The sequence below is a fragment of the Oncorhynchus mykiss genome, chromosome 24, assembly GCF_013265735.2.
Source record: "Oncorhynchus mykiss isolate Arlee chromosome 24, USDA_OmykA_1.1, whole genome shotgun sequence".
NCBI lineage: Eukaryota > Metazoa > Chordata > Actinopteri > Salmoniformes > Salmonidae > Oncorhynchus > Oncorhynchus mykiss.
In genome coordinates this window covers 37,144,216-37,172,060 of record NC_048588.1, presented here as the reverse complement: position 1 = coordinate 37,172,060, position 27,845 = coordinate 37,144,216, and the positions used below count along the sequence as shown (strand labels likewise).

Sequence of the window (27,845 nt, the reverse complement as noted above, 5' to 3'; positions counted from 1 at the left end):
ATAGTGTACAGTGTGTTACATAGTGTACAGTGTGTTACATAGTGTTCAGTGTGTTACATACAGTCTACAGTGTGTTACATAGTGTTCAGTGTGTTACATACAGTCTACAGTGTGTTACATAGTGTTCAGTGTGTTACATAGTGTTCAGTGTGTTACATAGTGTACAGTGTGTTACATAGTGTACAGTGTGTTACATAGTGTTCAGTGTGTTACATAGTGTTCAGTGTGTTACATAGTGTACAGTGTGTTACATACAGTGTGTTACATAGTCTACAGTGTGTTACATACAGTCTACAGTGTGTTACATAGTGTTCAGTGTGTTACATAGTGTTCAGTGTGTTACATACAGTGTGTTACATAGTGTTCAGTGTGTTACATAGTGTTCAGTGCGTTACATAGTGTTCAGTGTGTTACATACAGTGTGTTACATAGTCTACAGTGTGTTACATACAGTCTACAGTGTGTTACATAGTGTTCAGTGTGTTACATACAGTGTGTTACATAGTCTACAGTGTGTTACATAGTGTTCAGTGTGTTACATACAGTGTGTTACATAGTCTACAGTGTGTTACATAGTGTTCAGTGTGTTACATACAGTGTGTTACATAGTCTACAGTGTGTTACATAGTGTACAGTGTGTTACATAGTGTTCAGTGTGTTACATAGTGTTCAGTGTGTTACATAGTGTTCAGTGTGTTACATACAGTCTACAGTGTGTTACATAGTGTTCAGTGTGTTACATACAGTGTGTTACATAGTCTACAGTGTGTTACATACAGTCTACAGTGTGTTACATAGTGTTCAGTGTGTTACATAGTGTTCAGTGTGTTACATACAGTGTGTTACATAGTGTTCAGTGTGTTACATAGTGTCCAGTGTGTTACATACAGTGTGTTACATAGTCTACAGTGTGTTACATACAGTCTACAGTGTGTTACATAGTGTTCAGTGTGTTACATACAGTCTACAGTGTGTTACATAGTGTACAGTGTGTTACATAGTGTTCAGTGTGTTACATAGTGTTCAGTGTGTTACATAGTGTTCAGTGTGTTACATAGTGTTCAGTGTGTTACATAGTGTTCAGTGTGTTACATAGTGTTCAGTGTGTTACATAGTGTTCAGTGTGTTACATAGTGTTCAGTGTGTTACATAGTGTTCAGTGTGTTACATAGTGTTCAGTGTGTTACATTCAGTGTTTAGTGTGTTACATACATTACATATACCTGACCATTATAGTTGTATCGGTATGGATCTGGAAGTGAACGGAGAAAACGAGCAACCCCCCCCCCCCCCCCCCAAGATAACCGGTGCTGGGCAAACCCCCCCCCCAAGATAACCGGTGCTGGGCAAACCCCCCCCCCCCCCCCCCAAGATAACCGGTGCTGGGCAAACCCCCCCCCCCACCCAAGATAACCGGTGCTGGGCAACCCCCCCCACCCAAGATAACCGGTGCTGGGCAACCCCCCCCACCCAAGATAACCGATGCTGGGCAAACCCCCCCCCCCCACCCAAGATAACCGGTGCTGGGCAACCCCCCCCCCCAACCACCCAAGATAACCGGTGCTGGGCAACCCCCCCCCACCCAAGATAACCGGTGCTGGGCAACCCCCCTACCCAAGATAACCGGTGCTGGGCAAACCCCCCCCAAGATAACTGGTGCTGGGCAACTGGGCCCCCAACTCTGTACCTTTAACCTGTGTGTTCCCACTAAGGTCCTGTTCTGTACCTTTAACCTGTGTGTTCCCACTAAGGTCCTGTTCTGTACCTTTAACCTGTGTGTTCCCACTAAGGTGTTCCCACTAAAGTCCTGTTCTCTACCTATAACCTGTGTGTTCCCACTAAGGTGTTCCCACTAAGGTCCTGTTCTGTACCATTAACCTGTGTGTTCCCACTAAGGTGTTCCCACTAAGGTCCTGTTCTGTACCTTTAACCTGTGTGTTCCCACTAAGGTCCTCCTCGTCTCCCAGCATGATGGGTAGGAACAGGGAGTGGCTGGAGGCCATCATGTGGATGGTAGGTAGAGGAACCAGGTCTTTAGGTCCTTCACTACCTCCATACATCAGATCCAACATCCTGTTTAGGGTGCTCAGGAAGTTAGGGTCTCTGTAGCGACACCTGGGAAGGAAAAGATTCTCCATAAACACTAGACATGAATATGTCAAGAGGAAAATACATCTCAGACTAACCTGGAGAAATAAAAGGTTAGATAAATCACATGACCCCTGACAGACCCCCCCCTGACAGACCCCCCACTGACAGAACCCCCCCCGCCCCCCCAACAGACGACCCTGACAGACCCCCCCTGACGACAGATCCCCCCTGACAGACCCAACAGACCCCCCCCCTGACAGACCCCCCCCCCCGACAGACGACCCTGACAGACCCCCCCCAACGACAGACCCCCCCCCCTCGACAGACCCCCCCCTGACAGACATGATATACATGTATATTCAACAGAAGAGTCTGAATAAAGGAGCTTACTTCAGTCCAGCCTTGACAAAGCTGTTCCATTCTGCTGCTGTGATGTCTTCTGGAAAAGTCTGAGGGGGGGAAAAAAATATATAAAAAAGTTTGTTTCTGAGTTACCAATGTAAGTCCCGCGTGGCTCAGTTGGTAGAGCATGGCACTTGTAACGCGAAAGGTTGTGGGTTTGATTCCCACAAGGGGACCAGTACGAAAAGAAGACTCACTACTGTAAGTCGCTCTGGATAAGACATATCATATAAGTTGACATATCAACTGAAAACATCTCATGACCTCCGGTCAACAGTAGCGCATTTATATAAGGAATAGAGAGTCATTTGTGATGCGGACAACAGGTGATATAGACTGTGGACCCACCAGCAGTTCAGTCAGTCTATTCAGTATGCTGTCCTCCTGTGCGAGTGGTGCCGTGTTCTGGTCTCTGTTGTGACCGTAGGAAGAGCTCAGCCACCGGAGGGCAGCAGAGAGCACCGAAGTCCTCCACAACTCTAGCTCCTCGGGACAGACAGACAGCACAGCACTGATGGGGTCCACCAGCTGCCATCTGAAGGGAGTGACAGAGAGAAAGGAAATACACCTTGTTGATACTGTAACAGACCCCCCCTGACAGACCCGACAGACCCCCCCTGACAGACGTGGTAGACGTGTGTTTAACTGAAACAGGCTGACTTCCTAATAAATGGCACCGGAGGGGATGACCCCCGTTGTCTATAACTTATTTTATACATAAATGTTGCCGCTACCGTGTCTCTTAAGACCAAAAAGAGCTTCTCACCTCGAACGAAGATTACATTTTCAACCTCTCCCTGACCGAGTCTGTAATAAATACATGACAGACCATCACAGAGTCCCTGAGCCCAAGGAAGCCAAGGTGACCTGCCTAAATGACTACCGCCATGTCGGTAGCCATGAAGAGCTTTGAAAGGCTGGTCATGGCTCACATCAACACCATAATCCCGGAAACCGAAGACCCACTTCAATTTACATACCGCCCCAACAGATCCACAGACGACGCAATCTCAAACTGCCCTTTCCCACCTGGACAAAAGGAACACCTACGTGAGAATGCTGTTCATTGACTACAGCTCAGCGTTCAACACCATAGTGTCCTCAAAGCTCATCACTAAGCTAAGGACCCTGGGACTAAACCACTCTCTCTGCAACTGGATCCTGGACTTCATGACGAGTCGCCCCCAGGTGGTGAGGGTAGGCAACAACACATCTGCCACGCTGATCTGAGGGATGGTGCCCCTCAGGGGTGGGTGCTCAGTCCCCTCCTGTACTCCCTGTTCACCCATGGCTGCGTGGCCAAACACGACTCCAAAACCATCATTAAGTTTGCTGACGACACTACCTGATCACCGACAACGACAAGACAGCCTATAGGGAGGAGGTCTGATCCCCGCTTGGTAAGGAAACTGCTCGGCCTCCGACTGCAAGGCACTACAGAGGGTAGAGTGAACGGTCCAGTACATCACTGGGGCCAAGCTTCCTGCCATCCAGGACCTCTATACCAGGCTGTGTCAGAGGAAGGCCCCAAAAAATGTCAATAAATTGTCAAAGACTCCAGTCATAGACTGTTCTCTCTGCTACCGCACGGCAAGCGGTACCGGAGCACCAAGTCTAGGACCAAAAGGCTCCTTAACAGCTTCTACCCCCCAAGCCATCAGACTGCTGAACAGCTTCTACCCCCAAGCCATCAGACTGCTGAACAGCTTCTACCCCCAAGCCAGACTGCTGAACAGCTTCTACCCCCAAGCCATCAGACTGCTGAACAGCTTCTAACCCCAAGCCAGACTGCTGAACAGCTTCTACCTCCAAGCCATCAGACTGCTGAACAGCTTCTACCTCCAAGCCATCAGACTGCTGAACAGCTTCTACCCCCAAGCCATCAGACTGCTGAACAGCTTCTACCTCCAAGCCATCAGACTGCTGAACAGCTTCTACCCCCAAGCCATCAGACTGCTGAACAGCTTCTAACCCCAAGCCAGACTGCTGAACAGCTTCTACCCCCAAGCCATCAGACTGCTGAACAGCTTCTAACCCCAAGCCAGACTGCTGAACAGCTTCTAACCCCAAGCCAGACTGCTGAACAGCTTCTAACCCCAAGCCAGAAGACTGCTGAACAATTAATTAAATGTCCACCCGGACTATTTACATTGACCGCCCCCTTCGTTTTTTACACTGCTGCTACTCACTGTTTATTATCTATGTATAGTCACTTCACCCCTACCTACATTAACATATTACCTCAATTACCTGGACTAACCTGTACCCCCTGCATATAGTCTCATTACTAACCTGTACCCCTGTATATAGTCTCATTACTAACCTGTACCCCTGTATATAGTCTCATTACTAACCTGTACCCCTGTATATAGTCTCATTACTAACCTGTACCCCTGTATATAGTCTCATTACTAACCTGTACCCCCTGTATATAGTCTCATTACTAACCTGTACCCCCTGTATATAGTCTCATTACTAACATGTACCCCTGTTTTTAGTCTCATTACTAACATGTACCCCTGTATATAGTCTCATTACTAACCTGTACCCCTGTATATAGTCTCATTACTAACCTGTACCCCTGTATATAGTCTCATTACTAACCTGTACCCCTGTATATAGTCTCATTACTAACCTGTACCCCTGTTTATAGTCTCATTACTAACCTGTACCCCTGTATATAGTCTCATTACTAACCTGTACCCCTGTTTTTAGTCTCATTACTAACATGTACCCCCTGCACACTGACTCTGTACCGTAATACCCTGTATATAGCCTCCACATTGACTCTGTACCGTAATACCCTGTATATAGCCTCCACATTGACTCTGTACCGGTACCCCCTGTATATAGCCTCCACATTGACTCTGTACCGTAATACCCTGTATATAGCCTCCACATTGACTCTGTACCGTAATACCCTGTATATAGCCTCCACATTGTCATTTTATTGTTTCTCTTACATTTTTTACTTTGGTTAATTAGTAAATATTTTGTATTGTTGGTTAAGGTCTTGTAAGTGAACATTTCAAAGTAAGGTCTACTACACCTGTAGAATTCGGCTGTGTTTTACTGAGGTAATACCTGTACAGACATATTACCTCTCAAAGCCGTCTAGTTTCTGCAGGGCAGCAGGCAGGGAGGCGATGAGCTCTCTGATGTCCTTGACCTTAGCTGTCAGTCTAACCAGACTAGACAGAGCCTCCACAACCTCCACAGCCCCCAGGGCCTCCCCTGTCTCCTGCCCCAGCACAGAGAGGCTCAGCCTGGGGAACAGGGCCTTCTTCAGGGCCTTCAGCACCGCTGTCTGAACTGTGGGACAACATGAGCATGTCAAACAACATGGTGACTGTGATAGTTAAGAACCAAAACATGCACTTTCACTTCTTAAGTCAAGCATTAAATGTCAATGAGAGACTAACTAAGTGGAAGTTAGGATTCAGACCCACCTGACAGACCCCCAATGACAGACCCGACTGACCCCCCCTCCTGACAGACCCGACAGACCCCCCCCCCTGAAAGACCCCCCTGACAGACCCGACAAACCCCCCCCGAAAGACCCCCCGCTGACAGACACCGACAGACCCCCCCCTGACAGACACACACACCCCCCGACAGCTGCCAGTCTAACATAAATACGGTAACAATGAGTTTGACACAGCAGACGAGACCACAACCACCTACCTTCTTTAGGCCTGGCGGGGTCCTTTCTGGCTGCAGTCCGCAGGTAACTGTTGACCAGCGGTAGGAATGTCTCCGTCTGGTCTGCCAGTGTCTCCAGGTGCTGCGGCTTCAGGCACCACACCTCGAAGCAGAGCCTGTGAGCAGAGCAGTTCTGCAGCAGAGCTACCCCGAGGGCCTGGGTGGCTGCAGTGAGAGGCCCCCGGAGACACTGGAGCAGGATGTCAGTATGGAGGAGTTTAGCGTTGCCTGGCTGGGTCCTCAGGGCCTGCAGGAGGAAGGTCTCCAGAGACGGGCTGGAGCAGGAGAGGAGCAGGGTGGCCAGGCCTTGGAGGTGAGCCTGGGAGAGGAGGAGGACAGGGGAGCCGGATGAAGAGGCGTCAGAGGAGGAGGTGGTCTCAGTGAGGACCTGTAGAGCCGTGCGTCCGTAGACACTGAGCTCCGCTGCTCTGGGGCTCTTCTCTCTGTCCTCCTCTCCCTCCCCGTCACCCTCCCGCAGGGTGATGAGGGTCTCCTTGGGGAGGAGGAGAAGGGAAGAGACAAGCTCCTGGAGAAGAGGGGGTTCCATGTAGGCATGCAAGGCCATGAAGGCTCTCACAGGCCGGGACTCCTTGTCGGTCTCCCTCCTCTCCCCAGTCTCCCCCAGCTCTCTGAGCAGAGCCCTTGATACAGCCTCTAGGTAGGGGGAGAGGAGATGGAGGGAGTTCAGGGGTCGAAGGACGGAGGCAGAGGACTGTAATAGACCCAGGATGCAGTCAGACAGTTGAGCACACAGCAGCTTCAGCCTGACGGGGTTGAGGGAGGTAGGAGGGACAGAGGACAACTCCAGAGACAGGAACCACTGCTCGATACACGGGTGCTTCAGGATGGAACTCAGCACTGACAACACCACCTACACACACACACACACACACACACACACACACAGGTCAGGGAAAAGGATACAGTATATCACATCACCAGAACAAAAAGTCAACGAGAAATATCCCAAATCCACAAGGGATAAGTTATTGAGCTACAGTAAACAAAGAGGAACAAGGCTACAACTCTATTTGTCACGAAGACTCCCTGACGAAGGACACGGAGTCTTGGTCCTCCTTTCTTTTTGATATGGTACGAAGACTCCCTGACGAAGGACACGGAGTCTTGGTCCTCCTTTCTTTTTGATATGGTACGAAGACTCCCTGACGAAGGACACGGAGTCTTGGTCCTCCTTTCTTTTTGGTATGGTACGAAGACTCCCTGACGAAGGACACGGAGTCTTGGTCCTCCTTTCTTTTTGATATTGGTACGAAGACTCCCTGACGAAGGCCACGGAGTCTTGGTCCTCCTTTTTGATATGGTACGAAGACTCCCTGACGAAGGACACCGAGTCTTGGTCCTCCTTTCTTTTTGATATGGTACGAAGACTCCCTGACGAAGGACACGGAGTCTTGGTCCTCCTTTCTTTTTGATATGGTACGAAGACTCCCTGACGAAGGACACCGAGTCTTGGTCCTCCTTTCTTTTTGACGTTGGTACGAAGAGTTGGGATTCTGACTACTATATATCTGGTATACTACCTCGGGTAAAAGGGCTACTGGTACCTACCAGGCTGTGGTCGTCCTCTGCTTCAGAGGACGGGTTGACCTCCAGGAAGAGCTCTGATCCATTCAGGAGGTCCACAGCTTTGGGTTCTGCTGCCTTGGCTGGATCTACTACAGTGGCTGTGTCCTGGTCCATAGCTATAGGTTCCGTCTCCGCCGCCACCTTGGGATCCACAGCCATGGTTTCTGCTGTCTCCGCTGCCTTCTGATCAGCGACCATGGGCTCAGTCTCTCCTTCGACCATGGGCTCAGTCTCTCCTTCGACCATGGGCTCTTCCTCAGTTGGTTCCTGTGGGCTCTGAAGCCTCAACACCAGCCCCTGGAGAACTCCCATTAGGACATTGAGCTCCAGCAGCCCTGTGTCTATAGACAACTGTGGAGAGAAAGGAGACAACGTGTTAGGAGAGATGGAGAGAGAGGAGACAACGTGACAGGAGAGATGGAGAGACAACGTGTTAGGAGAGGTGGAGAGACAGGAGACAACGTGTTAGGAGAGGTGGAGAGACAGGAGACAACGTGTTAGGAGAGGTGGAGAGACAGGAGACAACGTGTTAGGAGAGGTGGAGAGACAGGAGACAACGTGTTAGGAGAGATGGAGAGACAGGAGACAACGTGTTAGGAGAGGTGGAGAGACAGGAGACAACGTGTTAGGAGAGGTGGAGAGACAGGAGACAACGTGTTAGGAGAGGTGGAGAGACAGGAGACAACGTGTTAGGAGAGGTGGAGAGACAGGAGACAACGTGTTAGGAGAGGTGGAGAGACAGGAGACAACGTGTTAGGAGAGGTGGAGAGAGAGGAGACACCGTGTTAGGAGAGGTGGAGAGACAGGAGACAACGTGTTAGGAGAGGTGGAGAGAGAGGAGACACCGTGTTAGGAGAGGTGGAGAGACAGGAGACAACGTGTTAGGAGAGGTGGAGAGAGAGGAGACAACGTGTTAGGAGAGGTGGAGAGACAGGAGACAACGTGTTAGGAGAGGTGGAGAGACAGGAGACAACGTGTTAGGAGAGGTGGAGAGACAGGAGACAACGTGTTAGGAGAGGTAGAGAGAGAGGAGACAACATGTTAGGAGAGGTGGAGAGACAGGAGACAGGAGACAACGTGTTAGGAGAGGTGGAGAGACAGGGGACAACGTGTTAGGAGAGACGGAGAGACAGGAGACAACGTGTTAGGAGAGACGGAGAGACAGGAGACAACGTGTTAGGAGAGGTGGAGAGAGAGGAGACAACGTGTTAGGAGAGATGGAGAGACAGGAGACAACGTGTTAGGAGAGATGGAGAGACAGGAGACAACGTGTTAGGAGAGGTGGAGAGAGAGGAGACACCGTGTTAGGAGAGAGAGGAGACAACGTGTTAGGAGAGGTGGAGAGACAGGAGACAACGTGTTAGGAGAGGTGGAGAGACAGGAGACACCGTGTTAGGAGAGGTGGAGAGAGAGGAGACACCGTGTTAGGAGAGAGAGGAGACAACGTGTTAGGAGAGGTGGAGAGACAGGAGACAACGTGTTAGGAGAGGTGGAGAGACAGGAGACAACGTGTTAGGAGAGGTGGAGAGACAGGAGACAACGTGTTGGGAGAGACGGAGAGACAGGAGACAACGTGTTAGGAGAGACGGAGAGACAGGAGACAACGTGTTAGGAGAAGTGGAGAGAGAGGAGACAACGTGTTAGGAGAGATGGAGAGACAGGAGACAACGTGTTAGGAGAGATGGAGAGACAGGAGACAACGTGTTAGGAGAGGTGGAGAGACAGGAGACAACGTGTTAGGAGAGACGGAGAAACAGGAGACAGCGTGTTAGGAGAGGTGGAGAGACAGGAGACAACGTGTTAGGAGAGGTGGAGAGACAGGAGACAACGTGTTAGGAGAGGTGGAGAGACAGGAGACAACGTGTTAGGAGAGGTGGAGAGACAGGAGACAACGTGTTAGGAGAGGTGGAGAGACAGGAGACAACGTGTTAGGAGAGGTGGAGAGACAGGAGACAACGTGTTAGGAGAGGTGGAGAGACAGGAGACAACGTGTTAGGAGAGGTGGAGAGACAGGAGACAACGTGTTAGGAGAGGTGGAGAGACAGGAGACAACGTGTTAGGAGAGGTGGAGAGACAGGAGACAACGTGTTAGGAGAGGTGGAGAGACAGGAGACAACGTGTTAGGAGAGGTGGAGAGACAGGAGACAACGTGTTAGGAGAGGTGGAGAGACAGGAGACAACGTGTTAGGAGAGGTGGAGAGACAGGAGACAACGTGTTAGGAGAGGTGGAGAGACAGGAGACAACGTGTTAGGAGAGGTGGAGAGACAGGAGACAACGTGTTAGGAGAGGTGGAGAGACAGGAGACAACGTGTTAGGAGAGGTGGAGAGACAGGAGACAACGTGTTAGGAGAGGTGGAGAGACAGGAGACAACGTGTTAGGAGAGGTGGAGAGACAGGAGACAACGTGTTAGGAGAGGTGGAGAGACAGGAGACAACGTGTTAGGAGAGGTGGAGAGACAGGAGACAACGTGTTAGGAGAGGTGGAGAGACAGGAGACAACGTGTTAGGAGAGGTGGAGAGACAGGAGACAACGTGTTAGGAGAGGTGGAGAGACAGGAGACAACGTGTTAGGAGAGGTGGAGAGACAGGAGACAACGTGTTAGGAGAGGTGGAGAGACAGGAGACAACGTGTTAGGAGAGGTGGAGAGACAGGAGACAACGTGTTAGGAGAGGTGGAGAGACAGGAGACAACGTGTTAGGAGAGGTGGAGAGACAGGGGACAACGTGTTAGGAGAGAAGGAGAGACAGGAGACAACGTGTTAGGAGAGACGGAGAGACAGGAGACAACGTGTTAGGAGAGGTGGAGAGACAGGAGACAACGTGTTAGGAGAGGTAGAGAGAGAGGAGACAACATGTTAGGAGAGGTGGAGAGACAGGAGACAGGAGACAACGTGTTAGGAGAGGTGGAGAGACAGGGGACAACGTGTTAGGAGAGACGGAGAGACAGGAGACAACGTGTTAGGAGAGACGGAGAGACAGGAGACAACGTGTTAGGAGAGGTGGAGAGAGAGGAGACAACGTGTTAGGAGAGATGGAGAGACAGGAGACAACGTGTTAGGAGAGATGGAGAGACAGGAGACAACGTGTTAGGAGAGGTGGAGAGAGAGGAGACACCGTGTTAGGAGAGAGAGGAGACAACGTGTTAGGAGAGGTGGAGAGACAGGAGACAACGTGTTAGGAGAGGTGGAGAGACAGGAGACACCGTGTTAGGAGAGGTGGAGAGAGAGGAGACACCGTGTTAGGAGAGAGAGGAGACAACGTGTTAGGAGAGGTGGAGAGACAGGAGACAACGTGTTAGGAGAGGTGGAGAGACAGGAGACAACGTGTTAGGAGAGGTGGAGAGACAGGAGACAACGTGTTAGGAGAGGTGGAGAGACAGGAGACAACGTGTTAGGAGAGGTAGAGAGACAGGAGACAACGTGTTAGGAGAGGTGGAGAGAGAGGAGACACCGTGTTAGGAGAGAGAGAGGAGACAACGTGTTAGGAGAGGTGGAGAGACAGGGGACAACGTGTTAGGAGAGGTGGAGAGACAGGGGACAACGTGTTAGGAGAGGTGGAGAGAGAGGAGACACCGTGTTAGGAGAGAGAGGAGACAACGTGTTAGGAGAGGTGGAGAGACAGGGGACAACGTGTTAGGAGAGGTGGAGAGACAGGGGACAACGTGTTAGGAGAGGTGGAGAGACAGGAGACAACGTGTTAGGAGAGGTGGAGAGACAGGAGACAACGTGTTAGGAGAGGTGGAGAGACAGGAGACAACGTGTTAGGAGAGGTGGAGAGACAGGAGACAACGTGTTAGGAGAGGTGGAGAGACAGGGGACAACGTGTTAGGAGAGGTGGAGAGACAGGGGACAACGTGTTGGGAGAGACGGAGAGACAGGAGACAACGTGTTAGGAGAGACGGAGAGACAGGAGACAACGTGTTAGGAGAAGTGGAGAGAGAGGAGACAACGTGTTAGGAGAGATGGAGAGACAGGAGACAACGTGTTAGGAGAGATGGAGAGACAGGAGACAACGTGTTAGGAGAGGTGGAGAGACAGGAGACAACGTGTTAGGAGAGACGGAGAAACAGGAGACAGCGTGTTAGGAGAGGTGGAGAGACAGGAGACAACGTGTTAGGAGAGGTGGAGAGACAGGAGACAACGTGTTAGGAGAGGTGGAGAGACAGGAGACAACGTGTTAGGAGAGGTGGAGAGACAGGAGACAACGTGTTAGGAGAGGTGGAGAGACAGGAGACAACGTGTTAGGAGAGGTGGAGAGACAGGAGACAACGTGTTAGGAGAGGTGGAGAGACAGGAGACAACGTGTTAGGAGAGGTGGAGAGACAGGAGACAACGTGTTAGGAGAGGTGGAGAGACAGGAGACAACGTGTTAGGAGAGGTGGAGAGACAGGAGACAACGTGTTAGGAGAGGTGGAGAGACAGGAGACAACGTGTTAGGAGAGGTGGAGAGACAGGAGACAACGTGTTAGGAGAGGTGGAGAGACAGGAGACAACGTGTTAGGAGAGGTGGAGAGACAGGAGACAACGTGTTAGGAGAGGTGGAGAGACAGGAGACAACGTGTTAGGAGAGGTGGAGAGACAGGAGACAACGTGTTAGGAGAGGTGGAGAGACAGGAGACAACGTGTTAGGAGAGGTGGAGAGACAGGAGACAACGTGTTAGGAGAGGTGGAGAGACAGGAGACAACGTGTTAGGAGAGGTGGAGAGACAGGAGACAACGTGTTAGGAGAGGTGGAGAGACAGGAGACAACGTGTTAGGAGAGGTGGAGAGACAGGAGACAACGTGTTAGGAGAGGTGGAGAGACAGGAGACAACGTGTTAGGAGAGGTGGAGAGACAGGAGACAACGTGTTAGGAGAGGTGGAGAGACAGGAGACAACGTGTTAGGAGAGGTGGAGAGACAGGAGACAACGTGTTAGGAGAGGTGGAGAGACAGGAGACAACGTGTTAGGAGAGGTGGAGAGACAGGAGACAACGTGTTAGGAGAGGTGGAGAGACAGGAGACAACGTGTTAGGAGAGGTGGAGAGACAGGAGACAACGTGTTAGGAGAGGTGGAGAGACAGGAGACAACGTGTTAGGAGAGGTGGAGAGACAGGAGACAACGTGTTAGGAGAGGTGGAGAGACAGGAGACAACGTGTTAGGAGAGGTGGAGAGACAGGAGACAACGTGTTAGGAGAGGTGGAGAGACAGGAGACAACGTGTAAGGAGAGGTAGAGAGACAGGAGACAACGTGTTAGGAGAGGTGGAGAGACAGGAGACAACGTGTTAGGAGAGGTGGAGAGACAGGAGACAACGTGTTAGGAGAGGTGGAGAGACAGGGGACAACGTGTTAGGAGAGATGGAGAGACAGGAGACAACGTGTTAGGAGAGGTGGAGAGACAGGAGACAACGTGTTAGGAGAGGTGGAGAGACAGGAGACAACGTGTTAGGAGAGGTGGAGAGACAGGAGACAACGTGTTAGGAGAGGTGGAGAGACAGGAGACAACGTGTTAGGAGAGGTGGAGAGACAGGAGACAACGTGTTAGGAGAGGTGGAGAGACAGGAGACAACGTGTTAGGAGAGGTGGAGAGACAGGAGACAACGTGTTAGGAGAGGTGGAGAGAGAGGAGACAACGTGTTAGGAGAGGTGGAGAGACAGGAGACAACGTGTTAGGAGAGGTGGAGAGACAGGGGACAACGTGTTAGGAGAGACGGAGAGACAGGAGACAACGTGTTAGGAGAGACGGAGAGACAGGAGACAACGTGTTAGGAGAGGTGGAGAGAGAGGAGACAACGTGTTAGGAGAGGTGGAGAGACAGGAGACAACGTGTTAGGAGAGGTGGAGAGACAGGAGACAACGTGTTAGGAGAGGTGGAGAGACAGGAGACAACGTGTTAGGAGAGGTGGAGAGACAGGAGACAACGTGTTAGGAGAGGTGGAGAGACAGGAGACAACGTGTTAGGAGAGGTGGAGAGACAGGAGACAACGTGTTAGGAGAGGTGGAGAGACAGGAGACAACGTGTTAGGAGAGGTGGAGAGACAGGAGACAACGTGTTAGGAGAGGTGGAGAGACAGGAGACAACGTGTTAGGAGAGGTGGAGAGACAGGAGACAACGTGTAAGGAGAGGTAGAGAGACAGGAGACAACGTGTTAGGAGAGGTGGAGAGACAGGAGACAACGTGTTAGGAGAGGTGGAGAGACAGGAGACAACGTGTTAGGAGAGGTGGAGAGACAGGGGACAACGTGTTAGGAGAGATGGAGAGACAGGAGACAACGTGTTAGGAGAGGTGGAGAGACAGGAGACAACGTGTTAGGAGAGGTGGAGAGACAGGAGACAACGTGTTAGGAGAGGTGGAGAGACAGGAGACAACGTGTTAGGAGAGGTGGAGAGACAGGAGACAACGTGTTAGGAGAGGTGGAGAGACAGGAGACAACGTGTTAGGAGAGGTGGAGAGACAGGAGACAACGTGTTAGGAGAGGTGGAGAGACAGGAGACAACGTGTTAGGAGAGGTGGAGAGACAGGAGACAACGTGTTAGGAGAGGTGGAGAGAGAGGAGACAACGTGTTAGGAGAGGTGGAGAGACAGGAGACAACGTGTTAGGAGAGGTGGAGAGACAGGGGACAACATGTTAGGAGAGACGGAGAGACAGGAGACAACGTGTTAGGAGAGACGGAGAGACAGGAGACAACGTGTTAGGAGAGGTGGAGAGAGAGGAGACAACGTGTTAGGAGAGATGGAGAGACAGGAGACAACGTGTTAGGAGAGACGGAGAAACAGGAGACAGCGTGTTAGGAGAGGTGGAGAGACAGGAGACAACGTGTTAGGAGAGGTGGAGAGACAGGAGACAACGTGTTAGGAGAGGTGGAGAGAGAGGAGACACCGTGTTAGGAGAGGTGGAGAGACAGGAGACAGCGTGTTAGGAGAGGTGGAGAGACAGGAGACAACGTGTTAGGAGAGGTGGAGAGACAGGAGACAACGTGTTAGGAGAGGTGGAGAGAGAGGAGACACCGTGTTAGGAGAGAGAGGAGACAACGTGTTAGGAGAGGTGGAGAGACAGGAGACAACGTGTTAGGAGAGGTGGAGAGACAGGAGACAACGTGTTAGGAGAGGTGGAGAGACAGGAGACAACGTGTTAGGAGAGGTGGAGAGACAGGGGACAACGTGTTAGGAGAGGTGGAGAGACAGGAGACAACGTGTTAGGAGAGGTGGAGAGACAGGAGACAACGTGTTAGGAGAGGTGGAGAGACAGGAGACAACGTGTTAGGAGAGGTGGAGAGACAGGAGACAACGTGTTAGGAGAGGTGGAGAGACAGGAGACAACGTGTTAGGAGAGGTAGAGAGACAGGAGACAACGTGTTAGGAGAGGTGGAGAGAGAGGAGACAACGTGTTAGGAGAGGTGGAGAGACAGGAGACAACGTGTTAGGAGAGGTGGAGAGACAGGGGACAACGTGTTAGGAGAGATGGAGAGACAGGAGACAACGTGTTAGGAGAGGTGGAGAGACAGGAGACAACGTGTTAGGAGAGGTGGAGAGACAGGAGACAACGTGTTAGGAGAGGTGGAGAGACAGGAGACAACGTGTTAGGAGAGGTGGAGAGACAGGAGACAACGTGTTAGGAGAGGTGGAGAGACAGGAGACAACGTGTTAGGAGAGGTGGAGAGACAGGAGACAACGTGTTAGGAGAGGTGGAGAGACAGGAGACAACGTGTTAGGAGAGGTGGAGAGACAGGAGACAACGTGTTAGGAGAGGTGGAGAGAGAGGAGACACCGTGTTAGGAGAGAGAGGAGACAACGTGTTAGGAGAGGTGGAGAGACAGGAGACAACGTGTTAGGAGAGGTGGAGAGACAGGAGACAACGTGTTAGGAGAGGTGGAGAGACAGGAGACAACGTGTTAGGAGAGGTGGAGAGACAGGAGACACCGTGTTAGGAGAGAGAGGAGACAACGTGTTAGGAGAGGTGGAGAGACAGGAGACAACGTGTTAGGAGAGGTGGAGAGACAGGGGACAACGTGCTAGGAGAGGTGGAGAGACAGGGGACAACGTGTTAGGAGAGACGGAGAGACAGGAGACAACGTGTTAGGAGAGACGGAGAGACAGGAGACAACGTGTTAGGAGAGGTGGAGAGAGAGGAGACAACGTGTTAGGAGAGATGGAGAGACAGGAGACAACGTGTTAGGAGAGATGGAGACAGGAGACAACGTGTTAGGAGAGGTGGAGAGACAGGAGACAACGTGTTAGGAGAGACGGAGAAACAGGAGACAGCGTGTTAGGAGAGGTGGAGAGACAGGAGACAACGTGTTAGGAGAGGTGGAGAGACAGGAGACAACGTGTTAGGAGAGGTGGAGAGAGAGGAGACACCGTGTTAGGAGAGAGAGGAGACAACGTGTTAGGAGAGGTGGAGAGACAGGAGACAACGTGTTAGGAGAGGTGGAGAGACAGGAGACAACGTGTTAGGAGAGGTGGAGAGACAGGAGACAATGTGTTAGGAGAGGTGGAGAGACAGGATACAACGTGTTAGGAGAGGTGGAGAGACAGGAGACAACGTGTTAGGAGAGGTGGAGAGACAGGAGACAACGTGTTAGGAGAGGTGGAGAGACAGGAGACAACGTGTTAGGAGAGGTGGAGAGACAGGAGACAACGTGTTAGGAGAGGTGGAGAGACAGGAGACAACGTGTTAGGAGAGGTGGAGAGACAGGAGACAACGTGTTAGGAGAGGTGGAGAGACAGGAGACAACGTGTTAGGAGAGGTGGAGAGACAGGAGACAACGTGTTAGGAGAGGTGGAGAGACAGGAGACAACGTGTTAGGAGAGGTGGAGAGACAGGAGACAACGTGTTAGGAGAGGTGGAGAGACAGGAGACAACGTGTTAGGAGAGGTGGAGAGACAGGAGACAACGTGTTAGGAGAGGTGGAGAGACAGGAGACAACGTGTTAGGAGAGGTGGAGAGACAGGAGACAACGTGTTAGGAGAGGTGGAGAGACAGGAGACAACGTGTTAGGAGAGGTAGAGAGACAGGAGACAACGTGTTAGGAGAGGTGGAGAGAGAGGAGACACCGTGTTAGGAGAGAGAGGAGACAACGTGTTAGGAGAGGTGGAGAGACAGGAGACAACGTGTTAGGAGAGGTGGAGAGACAGGAGACAACGTGTTAGGAGAGGTGGAGAGACAGGATACAACGTGTTAGGAGAGGTGGAGAGACAGGAGACAACGTGTTAGGAGAGGTGGAGAGACAGGAGACAACGTGTTAGGAGAGGTGGAGAGACAGGAGACAACGTGTTAGGAGAGGTGGAGAGACAGGATACAACGTGTTAGGAGAGGTGGAGAGACAGGATACAACGTGTTAGGAGAGGTGGAGAGACAGGATACAACGTGTTAGGAGAGGTGGAGAGACAGGATACAACGTGTTAGGAGAGGTGGAGAGACAGGAGACAACGTGTTAGGAGAGGTGGAGAGACAGGAGACAACGTGTTAGGAGAGGTGGAGAGACAGGAGACAACGTGTTAGGAAAGGTGGAGAGACAGGAGACAACGTGTTAGGAGAGGTGGAGAGACAGGAGACAACGTGTTAGGAGAGGTGGAGAGACAGGAGACAACGTGTTAGGAGAGGTGGAGAGACAGGAGACAACGTGTTAGGAGAGGTGGAGAGACAGGAGACAACGTGTTAGGAGAGGTGGAGAGACAGGAGACAACGTGTTAGGAGAGGTGGAGAGACAGGAGACAACGTGTTAGGAGAGGTGGAGAGACAGGAGACAACGTGTTAGGAGAGGTGGAGAGAGAGGAGACACCGTGTTAGGAGAGGTGGAGAGAGAGGAGACACCGTGTTAGGAGAGAGAGGAGACAACGTGTTAGGAGAGGTGGAGAGACAGGAGACAACGTGTTAGGAGAGGTGGAGAGACAGGAGACAACGTGTTAGGAGAGGTAGAGAGACAGGAGACAACGTGTTAGGAGAGGTGGAGAGACAGGAGACAACGTGTTAGGAGAGGTGGAGAGACAGGAGACAACATGTTAGGAGAGGTGGAGAGACAGGAGACGTGTTAGGAGAGGTGGAGAGACAGGAGACGTGTTAGGAGAGGTGGAGAGACAGGAGACAACGTGTTAGGAGAGGTGGAGAGAGAGGAGACACCGTGTTAGGAGAGAGAGGAGACAACGTGTTAGGAGAGGTGGAGAGACAGGAGACAACGTGTTAGGAGAGGTGGAGAGACAGGAGACAACGTGTTAGGAGAGGTGGAGAGACAGGAGACAACGTGTTAGGAGAGGTGGAGAGACAGGAGACAGGAGACAACGTGTTAAGAGAGGTGGAGAGACAGGAGACAACGTGTTAGGAGCTAGTCATGGTAGATGCGGCTCGATAAAGCAGCGCTCATACAGGTTAGGTGAGTGTTTCTCCGTACCATGCTGAAGTTGTCCACAGTGGTTTTGATGTACAGCAGGATCTGCTTGGCTGCAACAGGATACTCTGCCGTCTCCATAGTGACCAGACTCTTCTCCAGTCTCCGCCGGAAGGAGTCTTCTAGCAGGGCAGAGGCCCCCTGGGTGTAGGCCGTCTTCAGTAGACCAGTGAAGGTCACAGGACTAGGAGAGACATGCAAAGGGCTTTCACAGGACTGGAACTGTCGGACAGAGGAGAGACGATCGAACAGGAGGTTGGTTGTGGACACATAATAATAATATAATAATAACAACACTTTACCAATAACCTTATTATGAACACTTATGAACATGATAATAACAGTTATATCTGTATGACCGTGATGAGAGGGGAGGTGTTCTGACCAGAGGTTCCCGGGCCTGTTGGGGCAGCCATGTTGTGTAGTAGTGATGTAGGTGAATGATGGAGTGATGGGGGGGCCCAGGGTCTTCAGAGGAGTTCAGCTCTTTGTCGTACTGTAGAAGAGCCAGGCTGAGGGGCAGAGGGTCTCTCTGACAGTGGAGCACGTCACACAGGACTGTTGCCATGTAGTCGTATATTACACCTTAAATACACAACACAACATTATACACCCTCCCTAGAGTCAAATACACAACATTACATTATACACCCTCCCTAGAGTCAAATACACAACATTACATTATACACCCTCCCTAGAGTCAAATACACAACATTACATTATACACCCTCCCTAGGGTCAAATACACAACATTACATTATACACCCTCCCTAGAGTCAAATACACAACATTACATTATACACCCTCCCTAGGGTCAAATACACAACATTACATTATACACCCTCCCTAGGGTCAAATACACAACATTACATTATACACCCTCCCTAGGGTCAAATACACAACATTACATTATACACCCTCCCTAGAGTCAAATACACAACATTACATTATACACCCTCCCTAGAGTCAAATACACAACATTACATTATACACCCTCCCTAGAGTCAAATACACAACATTACACTATACACTAATGTAATGTTGTGTATTTGACTCTAGGGGTGGTGTATAATGTAATGTTGTGTATTCATAGATGTGTATAATGTAATGTTGTGTATTTGACCCTAGGGTCAAATACACAACATTACATTATACACATCTATGAATACACAACATTACATTATACACCACCCCTAGAGTCAAATACACAACATTACATTATACACCACCCCTAGAGTCAAATACACAACATTACATTACACACATCTATGAATACACACAAACAAGGCTGTGAGTGTTTGAAAGAGCCACAGACAGCCCGCCAGACAGACAGTCCGCCAGACAGACACTCCGCCAGACAGACAGCCCGCCAGACAGACAGCCCGCCAGACAGACAGCCCGCCAGACAGACAGCCCGCCAGACAGACAGCCCGCCAGACAGACAGACAGCCCGCCAGACAGACAGCCCGCCAGACAGACAGCCCGCCAGACAGACAGTCCGCCAGCCAGACCTTTAGTAGTTTACCTTTCTCCGTTCTGTAGGTAGCAGGTAGTTTGTTCCTGGCCTCCAGGACAGCAGGTACCACGGCACTGAAAGGGAAGGTCTGGAGGATGAGGTCATCACTAAGCGCCGGGCCCAGCTCCTCCGTCTCCCCCTCGCTTCCCTCCATGATCACGTCAACCATGTCCAGCACGTCTAGAGATACAAGCAGCACAATGTTTCCCACCGGGCCAAGGCTTAGTCTTCACTAGCTATGTTTCCATTAACTTATTCAGGGATTGTTTTTGGTCGACATTTTAGGACGTTCACATAAAAAATACATGCGATAATAATTGCCTGCTGTGGTGCGTTTCAAATTAACTGTCGTGTCGATTATTTTCTTTCTTTCTTTATTTTTTAAACCCCTAGGTGTTGAATAAAATGTTTCCATGATCCATTTAGGCAAAATGACGTGGCGCCAGGATGTATGCCCTCCCACCCATCTGTTTCATGTCTCAGGTAGCGCGCGAAAGCCTGCATGGATAGAACACGCACGCACACACACGGTGGCCAGTATATTAGGTACACCACCCTGTCACCAAAATGGTTCGCTCCTACAGACAGTGAGTCACGTGACCGTGGCTTCCTATATAAAGCAGGCAGACAGGCATCAAGACATTCAGTTACTGTTTGATTGAATGTTAAAACGGGCTAAATGAGTGACCTAAGCGAATTTGAGCGTGGCATCGTCGGTGCCAGGTTCCAGTATCTCAGAAACGGCCTCCTGGGCTTTTCACGCACACTACAGTGTCTAGGGGTTTACAGAGAACAGTGGGACAAACAAACAAACATCCAGTCAACGGCAGTCCTGTGGGTAGAAATCAACTCGTTGATGAGAGAGGTCGAAGGAGAATGGAAAGAACCGTGGAAGATAACAGGCGTGAAATGGAGATGTACTGTAGTAAGTATGTAGTAATCACCAACCATCTTTAGTGCCATGAAAAACGATTGGCCCCTTTACGATTTTCTAAATGTTTTGATATATTTTTTGATACTGAATGTTAAGACAAATGGAACCGGAGTTGACAAATAAAAAACATTTATACTTTGTAAATTAAATAAAGTTACAGTGCATTCGGAAAGTATTCAGACCCCTTGACTTTTCCCACATTTTGTTCTCGCCTTATTCTAAAATTAATTAAAATAGGTTTTTTCCCCCCCCTCATCAATCTACACACAAGTACCCCATAATGACATCACAATACCCTAAAATGACATCACAATACCCTAAAATGACATCGCAATACCCTAAATGACATCACAATACCCTAAAATGACATCACAATACCCTAAAATTAGATCACAATACCCCATAATGACATCACAATACCCTAAAATGACATCACAATACCCCATAATGACATCACAATACCCGTCAATGACAAAGCAAAAACAGGTTTCGAGAAATGTTTGCAAATGTAAAAAATAAAAAAAATAAAAAATGGAAATATGACATTTACATAAGTATTCAGACCCTTTACTCAGTACTTTGTTGAAGCACCTTTGGCAGCGATTACAGCCTCAAGTCTTCTTGGGTATGACGCTACAAGCTTGGCACACCTGTATTTGGGGAGTTTCTCCCATTCTTCTCTGCAGATCCTCTCAAGCTCTGTCAGGTTGGATGAGGAGTGTCGCTGCACAGATATTTTCAGGTCTCTCCAGAGATGTTCGATCTGGTTCAAGTCCGGGGTCTGGCTGGGCCAATCAAGGATATTCAGAGACTTGTCCCAAAGCCACTCATGTGTTGTCTTGGCAGTGTGCTTAGGGTCATTGTCCAGTTGGAAGGTGAACATTTGCCCCAGTCTGAGGTCCTGAGCACTCTGGAGCAGGTTTTCATCAAGGATGTCTCTGTACTTTGCTCCGTTCATCCTTCCCTTGATCCTGACTAGTCTCCCAGTCCCTGTCGCTGAAACACAGCATGCTGCCACCACCATACTTCACCGTAGGGATGGTGCCAGGTTTCCACCAGACGTGACGCTTGGCATTGAGGCCAAAGACTTCAATCGTGGTTTCATCAGACCACAGAATCTTGTTTCTCATGGTCAAATCAAATCAAATGTATTTATATAGCCCTTTGTACATCAGCTGATATCTCAAAGTGCTGTACAGAAACCCTGCCTAAAACCCCAAACAGCAAGTAATGCAGGTGTAGAAGCACGGTGGCTAGGAAAAACTCCCTAGAAAGGCCTCAACCTAGGAAGAAACCTAGAGAGGAACCAGGCTATGTGGGGTGGCCAGAGTCCTTTAGGTGCCTGAAGGACAGTGTCTTTTACTGATGAGTGGTTTCCATCTGGCCACTCTACCATAAAGACCTGATTGTGGTGCTGCAGAGATGGGAGAACCTTCCAGAAGGACAACCAACTCCACAGAAGAACTCTGGAGATCTATCAGAGTGACCATCGGGTTCTTGGTCACCTCCCTGACCAAGATCTTTCTCCACCAATTGCTCAGTTTGGCCGGTCGGCCAGCTCTAGGAAGAGTCTTGGTGGTTCCAAACTTCCATTTAAGAATGATGGAGGCCACTGTGTTCTTGGGGACCTTCAATGCTGCAGAAATGTTTTGGTACCCTTCCCCAGATCTGTGCCTCGACACAATTCCTTCGACCTCATGGCTTGGTTTTTGCTCTGACATTCACTGTCAACTGTGGGACCTCATATAGACAGGTGGGTGCCTTTCCAAATCATGTCCAATCAATTGAATCAAATTGTAGAAACATCTCAAGGACGATCAATGGACACAGGATAAACTTGAGCTCAAATTCGAGTCTCATAGCAAAGGGTCTGAATACTTATGTAAATCAGACATTTCTGTTTAGAAATGTGTATTAATTTTGCTAAAAAAAAAAAAAATCTAAAAGTCTGTTTTCGCTTTGTCATTGGTGGGGTATTGTGTGAAGATGAGGGAAACTTTTTTTTTTAAATCCATTTTAGAATAAGGCTGTAACGTAACAAAATGTGGAAAAAGTCAAGAGGTCTGAATTCTTTCCAAATGCACAGTACACAACACTCAATTCCCATGTGTGAAAAGGTAATTGCCAAATGTGGGTTTTTAAGCATGAACTGTTTGTTTCAAGTCCTGCCACAACATCTCAATCGGGTTTAGGTCTGGACTTGGACTAGGCCATTCCAAAACTTCAAATTTGTTGCTTTTTAACCATTTTCATATAGACTTGATTGTGTGTTCTGGATTCTTGTCTTGCTGCGTGACTCCGCTACACTTCAGCTTCAGCTCACAGACCGACGGCCTGACATCCTCCTGTAGAATTCACCGATACTGATCGGGATTCCATGGTTCCTATGGTATCAAGGCAATGACTCGGCTACACTTCAGCTCACAGACCGACGGCCTGACATCCTCCTGTAGAATTCACCGATACTGATCGGGATTCCATGGTTCCTATGGTATCAAGGCAATGACTCAGCTACACTTCAGCTCACAGACTGACGGCCTGACATCCTCCTGTAGAATTCACAGATACTGATCGGGATTCCATGGTTCCTATGGTATCAAGGCAATGACTCAGCTACACTTCAGCTCACAGACCGACGGCCTGACATCCTCCTGTAGAATTCACCGATACTGATCGGGATTCCATGGTTCCTATGGTATCAAGGCAATGACTCAGCTACACTTCAGCTCACAGACTGACGGCCTGACATCCTCCTGTAGAATTCACCGATACTGATCGGGATTCCATGGTTCCTATGGTATCAAGGCAATGACTCAGCTACACTTCAGCTCACAGACCGACGGCCTGACATCCTCCTGTAGAATTCACAGATACTGATCGGGATTCCATGGTTCCTATGGTATCAAGGCAAGTCGTCCAGGTCCTGAGGCAGCAAAGCATCCCCCAGACCATCACACAACCGCCACCATTCTTGACTTTTGGTATAAGGTTCTTACTGTGGAATGCAGTGTTTGGTTCTGGCCAGACATATAATGGACTCTTGGAAGAATGTTCTATGGACAGATGAGTCAAAATAGCCAGAAGGTGGTATAATCAGTTATTGAGTGTAAGGGGGCAATTACTTTTTCACACAGGGGAATTGGGTGTTGCATAACTTTGTTAAATAAATATATATATATATATATATTTTTTTTTTTTGTTCTTCTTATTTGTAAACTCAGGTTCCCTTAATCTAATATTAGGTGTTGGTTGAAGATCTGATAATATTTACTATCAACACTATACAATAACTTTTTCACAGTACTGTCTATGTGTGAGATGGGGATGCTGGCGGAGTCACCAACTGTCTATGTGTGAGATGGGGATGATGTAGGAGGCACCAACCGTCTATGTGTGAGATGGGGATGATGTAGGAGGCACCAACCGTCTATGTGTGAGATGGGGATGCTGGCGGTGTCTCCGTCCTGTCCGCTAAGATTGGCCTGTAGGTAGGCTGCCTCCTGGACAAGACTGGCCACCTTGTCTGTGTAGGTGTAGGGGTTACACACCAGACACATGAGCACCTGGGGGACATACACATCACAGGGTTACATACCATCACCTGGGAACACACACACACCACAGAGAAGAGACAGACACACACCACAGAGAAGAGACACACACACACACACACACACATCACAGAGAAGAGACACACACACACACACCACAGAGAAGAGACAGACACACACACACACACACACCACAGAGAAGAGACAGACACACACACACACACACACACAACAGAGAAGAGACACACACATCACAGAGAAGAGACAGACACACACACACACACACACACACATCAACAGGGTTACATACAATCACCTGGGGACACACACACACACACACATCACAGAGAAGAGACACACATCACAGAGAAGAGACACACACACACATCACAGAGAAGAGACACACACATCACAGAGAAGACACACACACATCACAGAGAAGACACACACATCACAGAGAAGAGACACACACACGTCACAGAGAAGAGACACACACACGTCACAGAGAAGAGACACACACATCCTGTATCATAAATAGCATAACGCAATCAAACAATCAATAACGCAATCAACTAATGAATCAATCCCTAAGCGCGGAAGGCCTCGGGTATGAAGGCGTCGAGAGATGTATTTATTGTATGCTACTTTATGACGACGATCGTAGCATAACGATAGATTGATCGATTGAGGGTATCTATGATTGATTGATTGATTGATTGAGCGATGTGTCAATTGATCCATCGATCAACCAACTGTATTCTATGGAGGTAGACCAGGTGACTGACCCTCTCCAGGAAGTGATTGATTGATTGATTGATGTATCAGGTGACTGACCCTCTCCAGGAAGTGTATGACCGTGTCCTGCTGGTCTGTCTGTAGTCTGTCCAGGTGTTTCAGCCACAGCTCCAGCTCAGACCAGGTGTACTCAAACACTCCACTGTCCTTCAGCACCTAATTCCAAACAACGGAGACCAAGGAGTTGACAGGAAGTCACAGTAGATGTATTTAATAAGTACACTACAATTCCTTTTTACCAGGTTGGGCGCATTCAAGAGTCAGAGGGCATACTAAATTCTGTATATATATATACATATATATATTAGGGCACTACTTTTGAAACCACTATGGGTAAAAGTACTCAATGGTCCTACTTGAGTAAAAGTGAAAGTCACACAGTAAAATACTACTTGAGTAAAAGTGAAAGTCACACAGTAAAATACTACTTGAGTGAAAGTGAAAGTCACACAGTAAAATACTACTTGAGTAAAAGTGAAAGTCACACAGTAAAATACTACTTGAGTAAAAGTGAAAGTCACACAGTAAAATACTACTTGAGTGAAAGTGAAAGTCACACAGTAAAATACTACTTGAGTAAAAGTGAAAGTCACACAGTAAAATACTACTTGAGTAAAAGTAAAAGCTGTCCTGCTAAACATTCAAAATGTAACGAGAACTTTTGGGTGTCGGGGAAAATGTACGGACATTATTTTCATTAGGAATGTAAGAGAAGTAAAAGTTATAAATAGTAAAAAAAAAAAACGAATATATATATAAATAGAAAAGTAAAGTACAGATACCCCCAAAATAAATACTTAAGTAGTACTTTAAAAGTATATATTTTTTTACTTAAGTACTTTACACCACTGGTCAAAAGTAGTGCACTATGTCAGGGAATGGAGTGCCATTTAGGACAAAGCCCGTGTGTGATTCAAACCCGGATGGAACGGAGGCAGTAGGTCTTCGCTCACCTTCACCACCAGTTTCCTGGTGGACATTTTCAGGTGGCTGTTGTTGTTGCTGCTCACAAACATCTTGAGGAGCAGGAAGAACACAGACTTCTCCCCAGAGCTCGTCTCCACGTGATCCTGACGGAGACAACGGAAGGAGCAAAATGGAATGTCTTCAAGGTTATAAAAAGAGACTTCACAAATAACCGGTGCCCTCTGGCGTTTACAGCCCTCTGGCGTTTACAGCCCTCTGGCGTTTACAGCCCTCTGGCGTTTACAGCCCTCTGGCGTTTACAGCCCTCTGGCGTTACAGCCCTCTGGCGTTACAGCCCTCTGGCGTTACAGCCCTCTGGCGTTACAGCCCTCTGGCGTTACAGCCCGGTGCCCTCTGGCGTTACAGCCCGGTGCCCTCTGGCGTTACAGCCCGGTGCCCTCTGGCGTTACAGCCCTCTGGCGTTACAGCCCGGTGCCCTCTGGCGTCACAGCCCTCCGCCGTCACAGCCCTCCGGCGTCACAGCCCCCCGGCGTCACAGCCCCCCCCCCATAACAATAACAGGGGAGGTTAATTATCTGAGGGAGCACCCCCAGTTTATGTCCCTACCACTTCTAAAAACAAAGTTGGGCCCCTGCAAATAACAGCCACTTCCTGTTTCCATAGTCTCACACTTCCTTGGAAGCCACTGTAGGAGATAGCAGACAGTTCAACCCCTGGTCTGTTCCATGCTCCTTATAGGGGATATTAAACACACCACCAACAGTCTGCTCCATTCTCACCTGAACCCTGAACCCGGTCTATAACCATCTCACCTGAACCCTGAACCCGGTCTATAACCATCTCACCTGAACCCTGAACCCGGTCTATAACCATCTCACCTGAACCCTGAACCCGGTCTATAACCATCTCACCTGAACCCTGAACCCGGTCTATAACCATCTCACCTGAACTCTGAACCCGGTCTATAACCATCTCACCTGAACCCTGAACCCGGTCTATAACCATCTCACCTGAACTCTGAACCCGGTCTATAACCATCTCACCTGAACTCTGAACCCGGTCTATAACCATCTCACCTGAACTCTGAACCCGGTCTATAACCATCTCACCTGAACTCTGAACCCGGTCTATAACCATCTCACCTGAACTCTGAACCCGGTCTATAACCATCTCACCTGAACCCTGAACCCGGTCTATAACCATCTCACCTGAACCCTGAACCAGGACAACTTGCTGGTCTAGAAGCTCCCCTGAACCAGGACAACTTGCTGGTCTAGAAGCTCCCCTGAACCAGGACAACTTGCTGGTCTAGAAGCTCCCCTGAACCAGGACAACTTGCTGGTCTAGAAGCTCCCCTGAACCAGGACAACTTGCTGGTCTAGAAGCTCCCCTGAACCAGGACAACTTGCTGGTCTAGAAGCTCCCCTGAACCAGGACAACTTGCTGGTCTAGAAGCTCCCCTGAACCAGGACAACTTGCTGGTCTAGAAGCTCCCCTGAACCAGGACAACTTGCTGGTCTAGAAGCTCCCCTGAACCAGGACAACTTGCTGGTCTAGAAGCTCCCCTGAACCAGGACAACTTGCTGGTCTAGAAGCTCCCCTGAACCAGGACAACTTGCTGGTCTAGAAGCTCCCCTGAACCAGGACAACTTGCTGGTCTAGAAGCTCCCCTGAACCAGGACAACTTGCTGGTCTAGAAGCTCCCCTGAACCAGGACAACTTGCTGGTCTAGAAGCTCCCCTGAACCAGGACAACTTACTGGTCTAGAAGCTCCCCTGAACCAGGACAACTTACTGGTCTAGAAGCTCCCCTGAACCAGGACAACTTGCTGGTCTAGAAGCTCCCCTGAACCCGGTCTATAACCATCTCCCCTGAACCAGGACAACTTGCTGGTCTAGAAGCTCCCCTGAACCAGGACAACTTGCTGGTCTAGAAGCTCCCCTGAACCAGGACAACTTGCTGGTCTAGAAGCTC

General features: G+C 49.5%; 1 protein-coding gene across 3 annotated transcripts in view; it reads right to left on the bottom strand.

The window, feature by feature from the left end:
- Positions 1-27,845, bottom strand: part of urb1 (URB1 ribosome biogenesis homolog) — a 65,466-nt gene that overhangs the window by 19,100 nt on the left and 18,521 nt on the right. For all 3 annotated transcript variants that reach the window (XM_036961473.1, XM_036961474.1, XM_036961475.1), the window contains exons 15-26: positions 25,898-26,014; positions 24,984-25,100; positions 24,023-24,161; positions 19,674-19,844; positions 18,534-18,733; positions 18,152-18,370; positions 7,765-8,133; positions 6,178-7,066; positions 5,595-5,805; positions 2,842-3,028; positions 2,482-2,540; positions 1,925-2,115 (exon numbers count right to left, since the gene is read on the bottom strand). In XM_036961473.1, the coding sequence (XP_036817368.1) occupies positions 1,925-2,115; positions 2,482-2,540; positions 2,842-3,028; positions 5,595-5,805; positions 6,178-7,066; positions 7,765-8,133; positions 18,152-18,370; positions 18,534-18,733; positions 19,674-19,844; positions 24,023-24,161; positions 24,984-25,100; positions 25,898-26,014 (2,869 nt within the window). The remainder of the gene's footprint in view (positions 1-1,924; positions 2,116-2,481; positions 2,541-2,841; positions 3,029-5,594; positions 5,806-6,177; positions 7,067-7,764; positions 8,134-18,151; positions 18,371-18,533; positions 18,734-19,673; positions 19,845-24,022; positions 24,162-24,983; positions 25,101-25,897; positions 26,015-27,845) is intronic.